Here is a 17,801-nt window from a genome sequence, read left to right as displayed (position 1 = left end):
GAGCTATCCCCAACACTCATGGAGAACCATCACCCACACACATGGAGAGCCACCAGCACATGGAGTGGCGCAGGAAGGACACAGCAGATCCAGCTGGGGACAAAAGGCAGCCAAGACCCTTGGTCTTGGAGTGTGGCTCCCCTCAAATGCACATGAGCAGCTTATCCCTGCTCCAAGACAAGGCCACCACACCCAAGCGTGTCTCCCCACCCTCCTGCCAGCCCAGCCTGCAGCCCTGGGTACCTGTGTAGGACTGGCTGCTCTCTGCTGCCTGCTTGCCAAGCTCCGTGTTGCCAGTGCTGGTGGTGATGAGGCTGAGCGAGGGCAGAGCCAGGTCATCCTTTTTGGGTGTGGGGAAGGGCTCAGCTTTCACAGGGCTGCCAGTCTTGGCCTCATCATCACTGGCCTGGGAGCAGGGAGAGGTGCTGCTGCCCAGGTCGTCCCACTGGTCCTTACTCAGCGGCTCCTGCGGGTTGGTGAGCTCGGAGTAGGTGTGATACTGCTCTGGGTCAGAGATGCCCGTGTCTGGGTCTGTGGGACAGCACAGCAGGTCACTCTGGGGAGTACCACACGTGAAAAACACAGCCCCCCATTCCCTCAGGATGCCTGTAGGGCTGGGGCACCCCAAGGGGAGGGAGGGGAGGCAGCTTGGGTGCCTGCAGGATGGTTTGCAGGGACAGAGACACCAGCAACCTCTGCTTTGGGGCACCTCCCGGGTAGTAATGGATACTGATGGCAATCCTGCCCTGCAGGCGGGCTCTGCCAGCCCAGGGGCACTCACCAGGCTTGTGGGGCTGGCAGGGCAGTAATGGATACTGATGGCACTGTCCCACCCTGCCACCCCAGGGGCACTCACCAGGCTTGTGGGGCTGGCAGGGCAGTAATGGATACTGATGGCACTGTCCCACCCTGCCAGCCCAGGGGCACTCACCAGACTTGTGGGGCTGGCAGGGCAGTAATGGATACTGATGGCACTGTCCCACCCTGCCACCCAGGGGCACTCACCAGACTTGTGGGGCTGGCAGGGCAGTAATGGATACTGATGGCACTGTCCCACCCTGCCAGCCCAGGGGCACTCACCAGACTTGTGGGGCTGGCACGGGGAGTGCTTGCGGCGGCGAGCCCGGCGGTAGGTGCAGTCGTACTCCTCGCTGAGGGGTGAGCGGGGAACGCTGTCTGCCTGAGGAACGAGAGGGGCTGCTCATCAGGGAAAGGCTGCCATGTCCCATCCACGCGTGCCACGGGGGCTACGGCCCTTGCCATGTCCTCTTCACCACTGCCCCGTCCCACCCTGTGCCTCCGGGACTGGTTTCAGAGCTCAAGGGATTCCTGAAGCTGTCCTTGCTGCTCTGAGACTGAGGTAAGTGTGACAGGGCCATGGGGAGGGAAGGAGCACCCTGAGAAGTGGCAGGACATCCCAGAGTGGGACAGAACATGGAGGGAATTTACCTTCTTGGCTATATTTCAGGTCTCTGAAACAAAATGTCAGGAAAGGACAAAGTTCAGTCACACACTATAAAAGTAGACGTGTCCTGCTGTGGGGGAATCAGAACTCCCTGGAGAATGTCCTGGGAAATGTGGCTGTTGCACCTCCTGACATCCTTGCTTCAGCCCTCCCATTTGCCAAATTTAAGCACTGACCACATTTGCTCCCTGGGGCAGCCCTGGCACTCACATCTCGCAGGTTGAAGGTGATCTCTAGGTTGCTCCAGAAGTTGTCAGAGAAGGCTGGGTACATGTCCAAGACCTCCAGCAGGTCCTCACGCTGGATCTTGTGCAAGTCACAGTAGGTCAGGGCCCTCACGTCAGCATTGGACTTCCCTGGGCGGGCATAGAGGCTGATGGGCTCCCCAAAGATGTCATTCTTCCCTGTGCCAAGAGACAGCTCATTATGGACACGTGGGCACCCACTACTGCTCCAGCTATTCTGGCCCAGCACCCTTTATTTTGGAGATTGTGGACAAGGGGATGCCCAGCAAACCCAACCCTGACTGTGTGTTGGGGATAACACTGTAAAAGCCACCAGTGATGGTGACACCAAGCCAGGGCAGAGGGTCATCAGTGATGGCTGGAGACTGCTGAGCCATGCCCTGCTCTCCTCATTCCTTTGCAGCTTCCCCTGGCATCTCCCAGGGATCTTCCTTTCCCTATCCACTGGCACGGGGACCCATCAGATGCTGAGGAACAACCTTCCCTTCCCCGATATGTGGGGAAGTCCTTTACCCTCACCTTCCACCCTTCCTCCACTGCTCACCACCCTTTGCCCCTCGCCCGTCACCCCTCGCAGAAGAAAGGACTTTTTCACCTAAGATGGCCACCACAATGTCTTCCCTGAGGATCTCAATGGAGCCCCGGGAGATGAAGTAGAGGGTGGTGAGGACATCTCCGTAGTGCACCAGGGTGTCTCCGGGTGGGGCATGAGTGGTCTTGAACTTCATGGCCAGGGCGCGCAGGCAGCCCTTGCTGGCTCCCCGGAACGCTTTGCAGTTCTGCAGCAGCGTGCGGTTCAGGTGCAGGCAGATGTCGGCCTGCAGGCAGTCAGGGAAGCCCTTCAGCACCTGTGGAGAGCCAGGGAGAGATGCCATCATGCCACTGTCCCTGGGAGGGAGTGCTGTGACAGAGCTGAGAGAGGCTGTATGGCACTCAGCATGAAACAATGGGGCCAAACAGGGAGACCGTGTGCCCGGAAAGCCAAACGTGGGGACATTTTCCCATCCCTGGAAGTGTTCAAGGCCAGACTGGATGGGGCTTGGAGCAACCTGGTCTAGTGGAAGATGTTCTTGCTCATAGCAGGGAGTGGGACAGTTTGAGCTTTGAGGTCCCTTCCAACCGTAAACCATTCTGTGATTCCGTGATTTCGATCATCTTTTGATCTTCCCTTGGTGGATCCCTGCCTGTCGCTGGCTTTTACTGCTTGTGGCTGGGGACAACAGCACTCCCAAGCAATAATTAAAAGTAACCAGCTCAATCTATTTATACCCACTGGTGGCATATCCCCTTTTTCTTCTTTACGCCCACTAATCTTGGATGAATGAGAGCAGAAACTGGCACAAAGAGCACAAAAACCTTAATTAAACAGCACCTGCCTGAATGCCAAGAAACAGCAGCACAGGACAGTTGTGTGCACTGACAGCTAAATATACCTGTGCAAATACCTCATGTTGAACAAAAGCTGCATCTGAAGGTGACATCAAGGTAAAACTCACAATATGGAGAAAGCCGCTGCCACCAATGACTCACAGTGCCAAGGTGAAAACCACCTGGGTTTGGGTTTTTTTTGGAGAGCAGCATATGGCCCTGGGGTCCTCCTTGCTGTCCTCTTTGCTCACATCCCGCTGGTGGCCAAATCTGGAACAGCCATGCTGGGGCTGGTGAGCACGACCTGTTCCTGCTTCAGCTTGATCTCCCATGCTAGCAGAAGTGTTTCCCTACTGGGAAATCAGGGGTGGACGAATTGATCAGGCTGTGGGGTGATTGATGAGATCACGCTGTGTCTCTGCAGCAGCCAGCAGGAATTGGTGTGAGCAGCAGCATGGCTGAGCTGCAAGCTCAGCTCTCCCTGGGGATGTGTGACCTGGGTTTGTACTAAGCCGAGAGCACCTGTGCTTGGGTAGGGTGGCACTGCTTCTCGTTATTGCCACTGATGTCCAGCCCAGGTTGCCCCCTCCACCTGAAAGGTTTAACCCAAAGCTCTCCCAGCAGCAAACCCCCAGATGCTGCCCACTTGTTTCACGTGGCAGCAGCAACTTTAGAGGGAGATGCTGAATTCATACAAATCTGTGTCCTGATGCTGCTCAGGATCAAATCTTAAGGAAAAGAAGGAGCATTAGCAGGGAATGAGTGGGCTGATAACCTCCCCATGGCTAAGAGTCCAGGAATATGAAGCCTCATGTCTCTCCTTGCCTTATCCTTTCTCATTCCTCTGCCTTGCTGCTGGCTGGGCTATCATGTCTGTGCACTGAATCCCAGGGCTGTGAGTGCAGTCCCCAGCCCAGAACACCTCGGCTGAGCCGCATCCTCATCCCCACGGAGCCCTGGCACCGTCGGCTCGGAGACACGGCGCCTCTCCAGCACAGCTCCGCCATTGATCCCCCTTTGCTAACAAACAGCTGCCTCTCTGGGCTCTAATTAAAATGGATCGAGGTTTATTTAAATGCCCTCCTTTCCCTGCTGCGAGAGCAGGATGCACTTTGCTTAGCAACCGGTGGTGTGGAGAGGAGCTGGATCGATACCTGCTCTGCTCCTGTGACACCAACAGACACCAGCCTGAAAGTGCTCAGTGCCAAGAGGGACTCTCAGCTCCCCACCAAATCTGCTCTCTGACCAAGACATGTGCTCATGATCCTGGAAAACGTCTGGGTAGATGTAAAGGAATGGGCAGAAAAAGGAGACAAGGAGAAAGGGGGATGCAGGAGGTGGAAATGCAGGAGGTGTAAGGATAAAGTCTGTCTCCAGCCTCCCAAGTCTCCTGCCTCCATCCTGATCAAAAGGATGGAAATGTTTGGGTGTACCCAGATCTAGATGCCGTGTTGTTTAGGACAAGGTGCTGTGAGGCCACAGGGCCTGCCTGCCCGTACTCACCGCGTTCATGTCGATGCCGTTGGTGTAGGACCAGGCGTGCTGGAAATACTCCTCCAGGCGCTGGCGCAGGGGGTTGGGGATCTGGTGGAAGCGGATGAACTCCTTGACCCGCAGCATCTGCGTGTGGTAGCGTGCTGTGCCTGAGTAGAGGCGCTGGATGATGGCTGAGACGTTGCCAAAGATACTGGCGTACATCAGAGCTGAAACGAGAGGGCAGGGCTCAGCGGGACATGGCGAGGTGCGTGTCCAGCTACACGAGACCTGGAACCAGCAGATTCCCAAAACCCATATCTACCAGGACCTGAAAACATGTATTCCTATCACCCCATCCATTTGTCTGTGCGGAAGAGGCACAGGCAGAGGGAGATGCTCCAACCTCCGAAGCAGGGATGGGAACAGCGGCACGTGCGCAGGCACTCACAGCCAATGAGCATGACACAGATGGAGAAGATCTTCTCGGAGTTGGTGTTGGGCGAGACATTGCCAAAGCCCACGCTGGTGAGGCTGCTGAAGGTGAAGTAGAGGGCAGTGACATATTTATCCTTGATGGATGGGCCAGAGGAGAGGTCGCTGTCGTTGTAGCGCTTGCCGATCTGGTCACCCAGGTTGTCCAGCCAGCCGATCTTGTGCTCCATGTAGGGCCTCTCCACGTTGCCAATGGCGTACCAGATGCAGGCCAGCCAGTGGGCAATGAGGGCGAAGGTGCACATGAGCAGGAAGAGCACGGCTGCTCCATACTCCGAGTAGCGGTCCAGCTTCCGTGCCACCCGCACCAGGCGCAGCAGCCGGGCCGTCTTCAGGAGGCCAATGAGGGTGGTGGTCTGCAGGGGAGAGGTGAGACACCTCAGGGACCAGCAAAGGATAAATATGGCATGTTCCAAAGGCACGTTCCCAGCTGAGCCGTGCTTCCTTTGAAGGATAAAAATGCATTTCTAGAGTGTGAATCACCTTGTCCTGGAGGTGACCTCTGAACTGGGTCAGATGAGTCACAGCACAGGAAGGGCAGCTTGCCTCTGCTGATCATAAAGGCAACAAGCTCTGGGATTAGAGGTGAGCAAGTGAGAAGAGCCAAGGCCAAGCCCGTGTTTCCTGATGGGTCCTTGCCTTGCCAGACATTGCTCCCAAAAGTGCTGCCTTTCACTCCCAGATGTGGACCCTCCAGGCAGTACAGTAACTACAGGGTTATCCCTCTGCCAACATTTGAGTTTGCCTGGCAATGCACCCCCAAATTCACCCTCACTGGAGTGTGGGGTCAGCCCTTAAACTGTGCCCCCAGCCTGCTCTGCTCGGTCAGCCTCAACAAGGGGAGTGGATCCACTCTGAACACTTAGAATAGGGACTGCCTGACCCAGCTGCTTAAAAACCTGTAAAGACACCCTTCTCCACCCTGTGACCAACCACCTATCTCCCCAGGGATTTAGCCATCCACCACTTACATCAAACCGCCCACATCCCTTTCCTTCTTTCTCATACATCTCTCCCTGCCCACCCACACATCCCCTCCTGTCCTGATGGACCCTGCTCTTACCTCATCAGAGCCAGAGCGGAAGATGAGCAGGTCGAAGGGGATGGCAGCCACCATGTCGATGAGGAACCACCCCTTGAAGTAATGGATGGCAATCTTGCCGGGGTGGCTCACCACCTCGTCGTTGATGTTGACGTAGGTGGTGCGGAAGTTGATGACAATGTCCACGATGAACATGATGTCCACGATGAGGTCAATGATGTTGAGCGGGTCGCAGGAGTAGCTGCAGTCCCAGCGCTTCTCCTCCACCTGCTCCTCGTTGAGCAGGAAGGCGGCTGAGTAGGGGGTGAACACGGCTGTGTAGATGACCAGCAGGAGGATGAGCCAGTCCCACACGGCCTTGAAGGGGCTGTAGTGCAGGATGGTCCATCGGTGGATGCGCGGCGCCTGCAGCTTGTACTCGGGAAGGACGTCGGCGCCCAGGGACAGCACCTGCCAGGAGAGGGGTGTGAGGAGGATGCGAGGCCAGGGGAGAGGCTGGATAATGCCAGGAACCAGGCAAGGGACTTCCATGTACTGGTAGGGCATCAAGGAGCACACAATGGTTTCCTAAAGCTTTTTCACCTTTGTTGGCTGCATCTGTGTTTGTCCAGTTCCCACTGTGGCTGACACCAAGGTCCTTGTCTGTCTCTGATGGTCTCAGCACCCTTGGGGCAGCTTCTTACCTGCTTTATGGCCATCTGACCCAGCAGAGAGGAAAGTGCCTGCTGCTGAGCCTCCTTCTGCCCTCAGCTCTGTGCCACCTGCTTGGGAGCTGCTGGGAGTCCCTGGTGCAGGGCTATGGGATGGGCAGCTTGGAGATGCCCTCACACGGCTGTGTCACCCGAGGGTGACAGCATATTATGCATCCTGCAAGCCTTTCTTGGCCATAGCAAGTATCTTCCTTCCCTGGATGTCCTTCTGGCACACTTGTCCTCCAAGCAGAGGGACAGCTTGGGCCACCTGTGAGCATCCTCCCATGCTGTCACATGTCCCCACGGCTCGCTGCTTTCATGGGGACACTCCACAGCTCTGGAGAGTTCCCCACACATCCAGGCCTGGCCCACCTCCCCCCCCAGGACCAATGCCAGCTCCTGGTGGCTCTAAAGCCACTGTGGGGACACAACACAAGACACTGGGTATGGGAGGGGTGGAGCTGCCCTGCTTTGGGGGCTGAGGGGTGGTGGCATGAAGGGGCTTATTTGGAGCTGGAGGCAGCTGGATCTCCTTCCTGCCTCTGCTGCTCTGTTGTCCCCCAGTGTCCCTGTGGTGCTGGGACCAGTGCCAGTTGCAGAGGAGGGTGAGGGACACCTCAATTCTCTCTCCTGGCACTGAGCCCCCAGCTAAAAGGGAGCTTTTTTTGCTGGGCTGCAAAGGAGAGGAGAGAGGAAAGAGAAGAGAGGGGAAAGGAGGATCCATATATCCCAAGGCAACAGTGATGAGCATCACTGTGGCTCCGGCAACAGATCTGGAAGAAGGCTCTGATCCTTCCTGCCCTGACAGGAAGGATCAAGGTTTCTTGTTCAAGGGTCTCCCAAGGGCTCCTGATGCTGCGATCCAAAGCAGATCCATCCCTGTACCCCCATCCCACAACAAGCCCCAGCCGCTCCCACATCCCAGAGCCCCAGCGCGCGGAGACTCCCCGTGTGCCCCAGCCGTGTCCCCCGCTCCTACCTGCCTGCAGCTGGCCCTGCGGCCCAGGCGGCAGCTGCCCCTCGAGCTCCGGGTGTCCACCATGGGCCCGGGCAGCGTCCGGCAGGGCGGGCGCAGCGCTGGGGCCGGGGCATTGCCCACGCAGGCTCGCAGGCACTCGGCCAGGCGGGTGGGAGGCATGGGCACGAAGGGCACCCGGGAGCCCGGCCCGCGCTAATCAAAGGCGATCGATGGGGATCGGCCCCGTGGGGACGGCAGCGCCAATGGAGCAGCGGGAGCCGCCGACGTCGGTGGGGGGCCGAGAGGGGAGGGATTGGAAAAAGTGACCCAAGAGCAATCGTTGTGGGGGGAATGAGGCACGGCTGGGCTTGGGGACCGGCTCCTGCGGGGATGGTGGGGAAGGGAACGAGGCAGCGCTGATAAAATGATTGATCCCAAAACTAGGATGCACCTGGAAGAGCTGGGATGGGCTCCTTCAGCTTGTGTCCGGGAAAACCAGCAGTGCTCCCGGCCTCAGCAGCTGGATGCTTGTTCTGCCTGACTGGAGGCAGCTCTGAATTCAGGACACCAAATACTGCTGGGGCACCTGGCCTGCCCCTCATCCCTGGCACCTAGCTCTTGTGGCAGAAGCAAGAACAGGCTAAGCACTCTTGCTTTCCAGGCAGGAATGAATAAAAAAAACACAGCCCCAAAGATCTGAGGCAGAAAAGGGTAAAGAAACAACCCCCAGAAGAGCATCCAGACCAACACAGAGCTAGGGAGCAGCTGCAGCCTTGTTCCTCTGCCCCTAAGGGATGGGAAAGTCACCCTTGGGTGTCCTGGGTGGCCCTGGGAGTCTGAAGGTGGCAATGCCAGTGTTCTCCTGGGTGCCCCTTCCCTTTGTCCCCTTCCTCCTGGTGGGGTGCTGGGTGCTGGCAGTGAGTGAGGGAGTGCAGAAGGGAGAAGGAGGAGGAGGAGGAGGGAGCAGGGTGTGTGTGAGCTGTAGGTGACAGGGGGGGAGGCTCCTGTGGCCCTGGCTAACCCAGGCCATTGCTCATGCCCCCTGGTGCCCCAGCACCCATCACCTTCCCAGCTGTCCCCCAGTGTCCCTTGCCTGGTGCTGGGGATAAGGGGACTGACCTGAGGTGGGGGCCACTCCAGAATCACCAGGAGAGCCTCAAACACGAGTGGCTGGGCAGGATCAGGCCCGTGGCGCTGGCTGCAGGCTGGCAGTGACCCAGTGCCGCTCCCAGCACATCTCCTGGCACAGCTCAGCCCCCCATCCCTGTCCCCAGCACCCGCCTGCCCAGATGGGGGGACTGGGACACATTCCACATTCAGACAGGATGGATCCCAGCCTGCTGACACCGAGCCCACAGCATCCCCACGTGCCTCCAGCTGTGCTCCAGAGCCCTGTGAGGCTGTGGGGCCTCCGTTGCTCTGGTGGGCTGCCCTCTGTGCCAGCTCAGTGCAGGGCCAGACCATCCCAAAGAGCCCGGCTCCGCTCCCTGCCCACCCGCGGGTATTTTTAGTCGGCGTCTCGCCGCTGTCTCTGCCTCACCATGAATTATTTAACAGCCAGGAGCAGGGAGCTGTGGCTTGGCCAGGAGGTGTGGGGGACACTGGGGTGAGGACAGGCAGGGGCAGATGCAGCAGGGAGGAGAGGTCCATCCTGTCCCGTGCCACCACATCCCATCCCACCTGGAGACTGAAAGTGAAGATTGACCTCAGTGGGTGCTGCGCTGCAGGGCCCTGCAGCCACCAGCTCTGACCCCATCACTCCACAAGCAGGCACTGACCCCACAGTGAGTGGCCAGCACCGCTGTGACAGCCAGCCCAGTGTGACCATTCGTTCCTGGTGTGCTCCTTGTGACGGGGACCGGGGCATGGAGGGTCCTCACTGTCCCTCTGGGCAGCTCAGGGGCCAGTCCTGGGTCACTGCAGCCACCCCCAGATTAGAGGGACTAATGAAGGGGACAAGCCAGGGGGAAAACAAGCCTAAGAACTGTTCCGTGATGTGTGAAGTGGGGAGCCCATGCCCTGTGCATGGAGGCTGTGAAGTTAAAGATTTGCTGGCACCGAGACAGAGGAGAATCCTGCATAGCACCCCACTCTGATGGAGCAAACTCCCAAGCCTGGAGGCTTTTCTGGGGTCAGATGGCTGCGTTTTTGTTAAGTTTGCCCTAGGCTGCTGCTGGCAGCAATGGGAGGTGCCCTTAGATGTATTTTGTACATTGAGGCTCTCCAGTGCCTCAGTTTCCCCATGGCTAGAAGAGCCCCTAACCCGGGACTGCGGGATACATCAGCACCTTTCACGCACGCTGATATCCCCGTGGGATGCACTATGCCATGCGTGTCCCTCTGGGTGACAGTGACAGTGCAGTGCCACCTGCTGTCTCCCGGGGGATCCTGTGGCCCTCGGTGTGCTGACACCAGGCCAGGTCCTTGGCTGGGCACCTCGGGGCCAGCGGTGCCCCAGGGGCTCCATTCCCAGAGCCGGGGGGCAGTGACAGCGGCCAGAGCCCCCCACAAAAGAAGCCACATGCACACACAAACAGCAAACACGTGTCCCCTTCAAGGCCAGCAGCACGAGCAGTTCACGCTGGTGTTTCCCCAGCCACAAATTGCCAGAAATACTCATTTAGGGGACTAAAATGAGGATTTCAGCCATTCAGAGGAAGACATAACCAAGCACAGGGATACTGGCATTTCCTGGGGTGGAATCTCCAGGTGTTACTGCCCTCTCTGCTTCTCTCCTCCCAAAGCCACCAGAGTGTTGTGACTGTCCCCCAGCAGCAACACCAGCACCCCATGGTCACAGACGTATTTTCTGGAAAATCCTTTTGTTAGGATTTTTTTCCTGAGAAGCTGAGAGGCCTCAGAAATTAAATGTAAACAATAAATATCTGATTGCTTGGGATGTGGTTTGGAGGTTGCTTACCAACAGGTGCATCTTTGATTGGTCTCATGTGAATTGTTTCTACTTGGTGACCAATCACAGGTCCTGCTGTGTCGGGGCTCTGGTCAGTCACAAGATTTTATTATCATTCCATTCCTTCTTTGCTGGCCTTCTGATGTCTCCTTTCTCTTTCTTTAGTATAGTTTTAATATATAATTTTCTTTTAATATAATAAATTAATAAATATAATAGATATTTATTATATAATAGATAATAAATATATTATATATTTATATGAATAAATATATTTAAATTTATATTATATATATTTATATGTATAAATACATTTAAATATATATAATATATAAATATATATAATATAAATATTCATAAAATAATAGATCAGCCTTCTGAAACATGGAGTCAAGATTCTCATCTCTCCTGGGGACCCACAAACACCACCACCACACCCCACCACTGCCTTGTGTGTGACCCCATACCTGTGTGACCTTCTCGGTGACGTTCTGGGTGCGCTCCATCACCTTGTGGGGAGCAATTATCTCGATCTCTGTGGTGGAGCCTGAGCGGTGCTTCTCCAGGTTGAACTCCACGAAGTTGAGCGTGAACTGGGGGATCTGGCTGATGGTCCTGTACTTCATGAGGTCCGAGTCCGACGTGGAGTTCGGCGGGTTGGGTTTGACGTGGGAAGCCTCTGGAAGAGGATGGAGAGGAGCACTGAGAAGGGCAGTGAGAGCAGGAACAGATCCCCAGAGCCCTGACCTCGTGTAGGACCTCCAGGAGGCTGGGGACCACCACAAGGTGCCACCAAAAGGTGCCAAAATCTGCTTGGCCATAAAGGCTTGACTTCTTCAGGCTGGCTCAGATGTGGGATGCTCAGCCTGGGATGCCTGAGAGAGGGCTGTTTTTCCCACACATCACCCATCTTTTCACCATTAAACCTCCTGCAGGAGGCTCAGAGCAGCTGCCAAAACACAGAGACACTCAAGTGTCCTTTGCTACCCTTGATGACTGTAGTGGGTTGGGGACCAACCCACTGAGATTCACCAGGGAGAAATGCCAAAACTGGCACGAAAACAGACAGGAGGAGGTCATTCTCCTCCACCCTTTGCCTGACAAACATAGCTCCTGAGCTGCTGTGCTGGTTTTTGGCCAAACTGAACCAGGAGTCGGATGTATCCTCCACCCCCAGCTCCAGGTAGGGAGGTCAGAGCTTTCTCTGGAAGAAGAGCTGTAGTGGGTCCTGATATTTCTCCCTGGGCACCCAGGCCTCTGGGCCACCCCAGGGCAGGACCAGGGAGGAAGCTGTGTAGGTGGTCATTTCATGGTCAGGCTTGTGGCAGCATGTTGTCATGAGTGGGAGCCTGTACCCAGAGCCAGAGCTCCAGGAAGGTCCCCAGGCTCTGTGCTCAGTGTGTACCAACCTTTCCAAATCCTACAGGCAGGGCAGGGTTGTATTTTCAATTCTTTATCCCTTCTAACCCTTGCACTCTGACATTGTCCCAAGTGGTGGTGTGGGAAAGAGGTGTCTGAAGACATTTGTGAAGGTGCCCAGTTAGCACCAGCCCTGCTGCTGCCACCCTTCTCCCTTCCCTCCCTCTACATCGTGTCTCCTCCTGAGGGTCTGTAACCTGTGACTATTGGAGGTTCATGAACCCCCAGCCCATTTTTACAGCCAGATTCCACAGACTGATCTCTCTCATCCCCAGCTGAGAGCCTTCTCTTTCTAGACCTCCATCCTAATTTGTCCTCATCACTCTCATGAGAACCAGAGGTCTGGACATGGATAGCACGATGAAGGGTCATTCCCTCCAGCCCTTCAGAGTGGCCTGGCCGGTGTCTCACCCACTTCCAACACATGGACACAGCTCACACTGCACATGCCTGCAGAGCCCTTCCCTCCCTCCAGGGAAGGTGGGACGGCATCGGGACGCCCCTTGTGTGGGGCAGCCAAATGCAACCTCATGCGGTCTCACACCTCACACACAAACCATGGATGGCTCTACCTACAGAGCAGGACCTGCCTGTGCAGGGAATCACGTGGAGACCAGTGGGTTTTGGGGAGAAGACCCAGGTAATCTCCCCTTTGCAGAGGGAAAAAGAGACCGAGACCTCCCCCCCGAGATGTGCTGGGGCCATGGCCAGAGCCCTGGCTCCCGCAGTAGAACCGACGGCTCCGGGGTTTTCCCTACCTGAGTTTGCCCTCCTTTCCCTGAATTTTCTCTGGAACTCAGACCTCGCAGCCTCAAAGTTGTCCAAGGAGGAGACCCTGCGGAGGCTGTGGAAGCTGCCCCCAGGGCGAGACCGAAAGAAACCCCATGCGGGGTGTGGGCCCAGCACGGGAGGCTCTTGTTTCGGGGACGAGTGTTGTAGGGTGGGGTCGGCCTCCAGGCTTGGCCTCCGCTCCTTTTCCAGGAGGGATTCGGTCTCTGACTGCATACAGTTTTCCTTGGGCGATGTCTTCAAGTCCCTCAAAATCAGGGAGTCACCACCAGGCTTTAAGACAGCCAGGAGAAAGCGTTGTATTAGAAGGAGTCCCCGCGTGCTGTGGGGCAAGGTGAGGGAGCCGGGGTGGGTAAGAGGAGAGGCAGAGGGCTGGGAAGCACTGCAGTTCCTGAGGTCATCTCCAGCGTGGACCAGGACCTGCTTTGGAGTGGGGCGACCGAGTCCCTGGGGACTTGGCAGCTCCCAGCTCCCGCCGGAGGCTGGGTGGCCGCGGGGAGGTTTGCGAGGCGATGCTGCACAGGTGGAAGCAGGTGAGAGCAAGAGAAGAGGAGGCCTAGGGACAGGCTTGCCTGCAGTCCCTGCTGTGCCATGCGTTTCTCTGAGATGGCCCCGTGTCCCACCACTGGGGCTGCCCTTCCCTCCCCTGCTGCAAGAGCTCAGGCCACCACCGAGGGTCAGTGCCCAGGCCCTGTGCTGGTGTTTATGGGGGAGGATGTGCTCTGCATCAGGAAGCACTGGAGGAGCTGCTGGGTTTGCAAATTTGGCCATATTGCTCCTCCTTCTCCTATAGCCACTGTAAAACATTGCTAAACCTTTTTCTCTGGAGACCTGAAGAGTTTCCAGATTTTAATTTCTGCAGTGGGGTGTGCAAAGCAACCCCGTTCTGGAGTAGAAACCCATGAGAATGTGTGCCTCCAGTAGTACCCACAGGAGGAACTGTGGCACTCCTCACCATCCCTAAGGCCCTTTAGGGCAGGTTTTAGGATGGGGTGCCTGGAGAGGCTGACTGCTGGCTGGCCCTGCATCTCTGGGCTGTGGCCATTTGACCAAGCTCCAGTGAAATGATGCAGCATCAGGTTGTCCTCAATGCACATTTCCCATTCCACACTGCATTCCATTTCCATTCCACGCTGCAGTGCCCCGTGCAGCTCCAGCCTCGGGGTACCCAGAGCTTTTAGCAATGCTGGTGCCTATGGGAATGATTCACCCAAAGCCCTGATAACCCTATGCATATCTTCAACCTACCATAAGCACAACCTCTGAGAAGACAGGCACCTTCCATCTCATTATATCTATGAGCTGGGGAAGCAGATTTATCCAGGCTGCCTGGATACACCCAGCACAGCCAGACCCTGGCACATGGGGATGCCTTAGCAGAGCAAAAGCCCCCTGCTCACAGCCTTGGGCTGCAGCATTTCAGAAAACAGCAGCTCTTTGACTGGAGCTACCCTGAGCACTGTCAGGAAGCCACCAAGAACAGCAATCTCTAAACAGCTTTTCAAGGTTGGTGACAGCATCACCTTCCACCATGGGAGGAACAATCTTTGCTGGAGGGCTGAGAAGCTGGACCTGCCTGTGCTGCCTGCTCCCTGCCAGGAAATCATGGGGAAATGAGCCTGCCAGTCCTTGCTCAGAGCACACCACGCTCCTACAGCCACCAGCACGTCCCCTCCTTGAGGTGGGGACAGCTCCCTGGAGCTCCACCATCCTGGACAACTCTGAGTATGGAGGCAGAGCTTCCTCCCAGCTTTGGCACATCTCCCACTCCCCCCTCAAGCCACGGGATGTGCAGCGCAGCAGGGAGGAGCTGCAGCCCACACGGCCAAGCCCAGCAGGGCCAGCACTGCCCCCCGTGCCCTGCCCTGCCACAGGAGATGGCCCAAACCACAGCAGCCAAGGGGGACTGGGATGGGGACAGCGAGGAGGAGCGCTGGGACCTGGCCTGAGGCGTGGGCTGGTATCAGACAAAGGCTACGGTTACCTTTCCATAGTCAATGGCTACTCCATCAAACTCACTGGTGGGCAGAGATTTCCGCTGGATTTTGAGGCGCCGCAGGGACGGGAGACTAAACTTCAAACTCCTACCTTCACCTTGTTAAAAAGAAAAACAAAACACAAGAGAGAAAGATGTGACCTAGCTGCATGTGATGGCTGGAGTGAGGCGGGACAGGGGAGAGGCTATGGAGAGTTTTGGGTGGCTCTGGGGGACGCACATGCTGTGTGTGGCCTTTCCTCCTCCAAAGCACTGGATATTCCCATGCCACCACAGTGCCACGTGCTCAAGGCAGACCCTGACCTGGCAGCAAGCTCCTCTGAGCTGGAGAAGAGTTCCCTGTAACTGTGGATGTGAGATGGGAAAGGTGCAGAGCATCCCTAAGCCAATTAAAGAGGTTAAAGCCAATTAAGGGATTTGGTCCCGGAGGAAATAGAGCCTCTAAATCTCCTTGGTGGAACTTTAGGGAAAAACCCCCCCACACAATAGAGATGGTAATTTAGAAAGGCATAGAAAGAAAAGTAGTTCTAACAATTTTGTTCCTGGATTTGTTTTGAATTTTCAGTGAGGGAATTTGGACCACAAAAACCAGGATCCCTTTCTGGCATCACAGGGGACCAGGAGACCACCTCACGGGGGCCTGGGGCTGGGACAAGGGCAGCCAGGGCTGCTAGGAGCTGTGAGAGAGGTGCAGGAGAGGAAGAGCCCCGATCTGGAGAGGGCCCAATGCCCCTGGTTGTGACACTCAATGCAAAGTCACTTGTCCTCTTCTAGAGGAGACCACGGTCACTTGCTACTGCAGAGTTTGTGTGAGCAGCTGGGTTCCCACCCTCAGGGCCTGGGTCAGCCCTGAAGCTCATCCAGCAGCACCAACTCTGCTCCCTAACTGCACGAAAGGTGGCCTAAATCCTGGGGCACGTGGGATGTGGCATGACCTCCACAAAGACATTGTCCCCTGGGAAACAGCAGCACGTTGAGGAGCTCTTTGGTTTCGGCAAGATTAGCTTCCCTCATCTGGCCCCAAAACACCACTGAGCTGCTTGGGCAGGGTCCCAGCCTGCCCAGAAATGCCCCTGCCCATGGGGCACCACACTGGCTCCCTCTGCTCACCCCATCCCCACTGCCTAGAGCAGCTTTTCAGCTGGAAGAAGCAAAGCATCCAACATTCCCTGCACACCAGTGAGCTGGAGACCAGCAACGCAGCCCCCTGTGGCTATGCAATGAAAGACTGAGCCAGAAAACCTGAGCACAAGAGCCTGATCTGGATGGGCACCAGCAGCTCTGGCCTTTCCACACCCCCTGTCACTGGAGTGGGAAACCCAAGAAACACAACATCCCTTGGGATGCTCAACGCAACATCCAACATGCAGGGAAGCGACAGGGGCTCTTGATTTGGGTGCCTCCTGCCATGTCTTTGGGTGGGATGGGATAGGGCTGCATCATATGTTGAGACATTCTGAGAGCTGGTGGGGCTGCAAAGCAACGCTGGTGCTGGGATTTAGGATTTCCTCAGCAGGTCATGCATAGAGGGCAGCTGGTACTAAAGCAATCCATCAAAACCATGAATCTCATCACTTCACAGGCCTACAAACGCATTCATCTGTCCATTCACACTCACACATCCATGAACCCCCTGCGTGCATGCCTGCCCTGAGCACGCACAAACCCACACAAAACTCTGCTGGTGCCTGCTGCCATACACAGACACCTGAATGCTCCAGGATATAGATATGGACCGAGCAGGAATGCACTGGGACCCACACAAACCCCAGCTCAATGCCACTTGTCCCCATGGCTCCCTGACGTGGCCCTGGCTCTGGTCCTGCTGTGCCACCCCATGTGCCAAGGGGGGACAGACCCATGTTGCTCCCACAGCTTTATTTTGAGGCCTGCCCAAAGCCTCCCAACAGCACCTGTAGGGAATGTCATCATGGAGGCAGAGCTGGGGTTATTTCCTGACTCAAGGAGAGGTGACAGCACTGAGGGCTGTATGCAAGGAGGAGATTTAGAAGTCACATCTGCCTCCCTGAATATCCACATCCCCTCAAGAGCCTCACCACAGCTTCCCCTTTGATCCAGTCTTCCCAAAAAAGGGAATTTGAGTTTTCCACTGTCTCCAAAACCCTAGGGTGAGCCTAGGAGAGCGGGGAATAGCCTGGGGCAGGCTGAGCTGTTGCAGTGCCGCCATCCTTGTGCCATTGGCCTGCAGTGACACCCCCACAGCACAGCCATGCTCTTGGTGACCCCAAATGTCCCCGGTGACCCCGCACACAGGTCCTGCCCCACAGCAGCACCTCCAGCCCAAGCCAGTGTTAAATATGGAAAAGATCCAGCAATGCAGGGGGGTTCACGGAGGGGACTCCACAGCTCCACTTCCAGCGAGACCCCTTCTCAAAAATGCTCCATCCCATGCAGAGCAGGCTGGGCAGTCCCCAGCCCTGTTCCCCAGGCCTCTGGGATTTCAGGAAGTGTCTGCAGACAGCTGTGAGGGCAAGGGGAGCCCAGCTGGCTCAAACAGCCCTTCCCCATCCAGCTGTGGTTTGGCTGGGCCAGTCCCTGAGCAGGCAGAGCTGCGGCTGTGCAAAAACCACAAACCTCTTCCCATGCAGGATCCTGCCCAGACTCTGAGGCATCCTTGAGTCCCCCCGTGCTCCCCAGCAAGCCCCGGGGTGAGGATGCGGTGCTGCCCTCCCGGCCCCGCCGCCCCCGGGCACGCACCTTTGTTCCAGCTGTGCGACAGGCGCTGGTGCAGGCTCCGCCCGGTGCTCTTGGCGATCAGCTGGGCCAGATCCTCGAAGTTGAGGATGAACATGATGACGACGCCTTCCTCGTTCTTCACAGGCACCACATCCACCAGGCAGCGGAAACACGACGCTGCCGAGCAGAGATAGGCTCAGGGGGGGCTGCTCAGGAGACCCTGACCTCCCCCTCCCCTCCAGCACCAAATA

The 17,801-nt window shown here is 56.6% G+C and overlaps 1 protein-coding gene across 2 annotated transcripts in view; it reads right to left on the bottom strand.

Annotated features, from left to right (window-relative positions):
- Positions 1-17,801, bottom strand: part of KCNH6 (potassium voltage-gated channel subfamily H member 6) — a 32,479-nt gene that overhangs the window by 3,220 nt on the left and 11,458 nt on the right. The window contains exons 3-13 of one of the 2 annotated variants that reach the window (XM_036399007.1): positions 17,572-17,727; positions 14,842-14,951; positions 12,827-13,130; positions 11,117-11,328; positions 6,110-6,538; positions 5,003-5,402; positions 4,582-4,781; positions 2,306-2,558; positions 1,676-1,869; positions 1,081-1,180; positions 244-531 (exon numbers count right to left, since the gene is read on the bottom strand). In XM_036399007.1, the coding sequence (XP_036254900.1) occupies positions 244-531; positions 1,081-1,180; positions 1,676-1,869; positions 2,306-2,558; positions 4,582-4,781; positions 5,003-5,402; positions 6,110-6,538; positions 11,117-11,328; positions 12,827-13,130; positions 14,842-14,951; positions 17,572-17,727 (2,646 nt within the window). The remainder of the gene's footprint in view (positions 1-243; positions 532-1,080; positions 1,181-1,675; positions 1,870-2,305; positions 2,559-4,581; positions 4,782-5,002; positions 5,403-6,109; positions 6,539-11,116; positions 11,329-12,826; positions 13,131-14,841; positions 14,952-17,571; positions 17,728-17,801) is intronic. The other variant, XM_036399008.1, reaches the window with a different exon arrangement.

This window comes from Molothrus ater, chromosome 27 (genome assembly GCF_012460135.2).
Source record: "Molothrus ater isolate BHLD 08-10-18 breed brown headed cowbird chromosome 27, BPBGC_Mater_1.1, whole genome shotgun sequence".
Taxonomy (NCBI): domain Eukaryota; kingdom Metazoa; phylum Chordata; class Aves; order Passeriformes; family Icteridae; genus Molothrus; species Molothrus ater.
The sequence above is the reverse complement of the archived record's forward strand: the minus strand, read 5'-3'. Positions and strand labels throughout refer to the sequence as shown.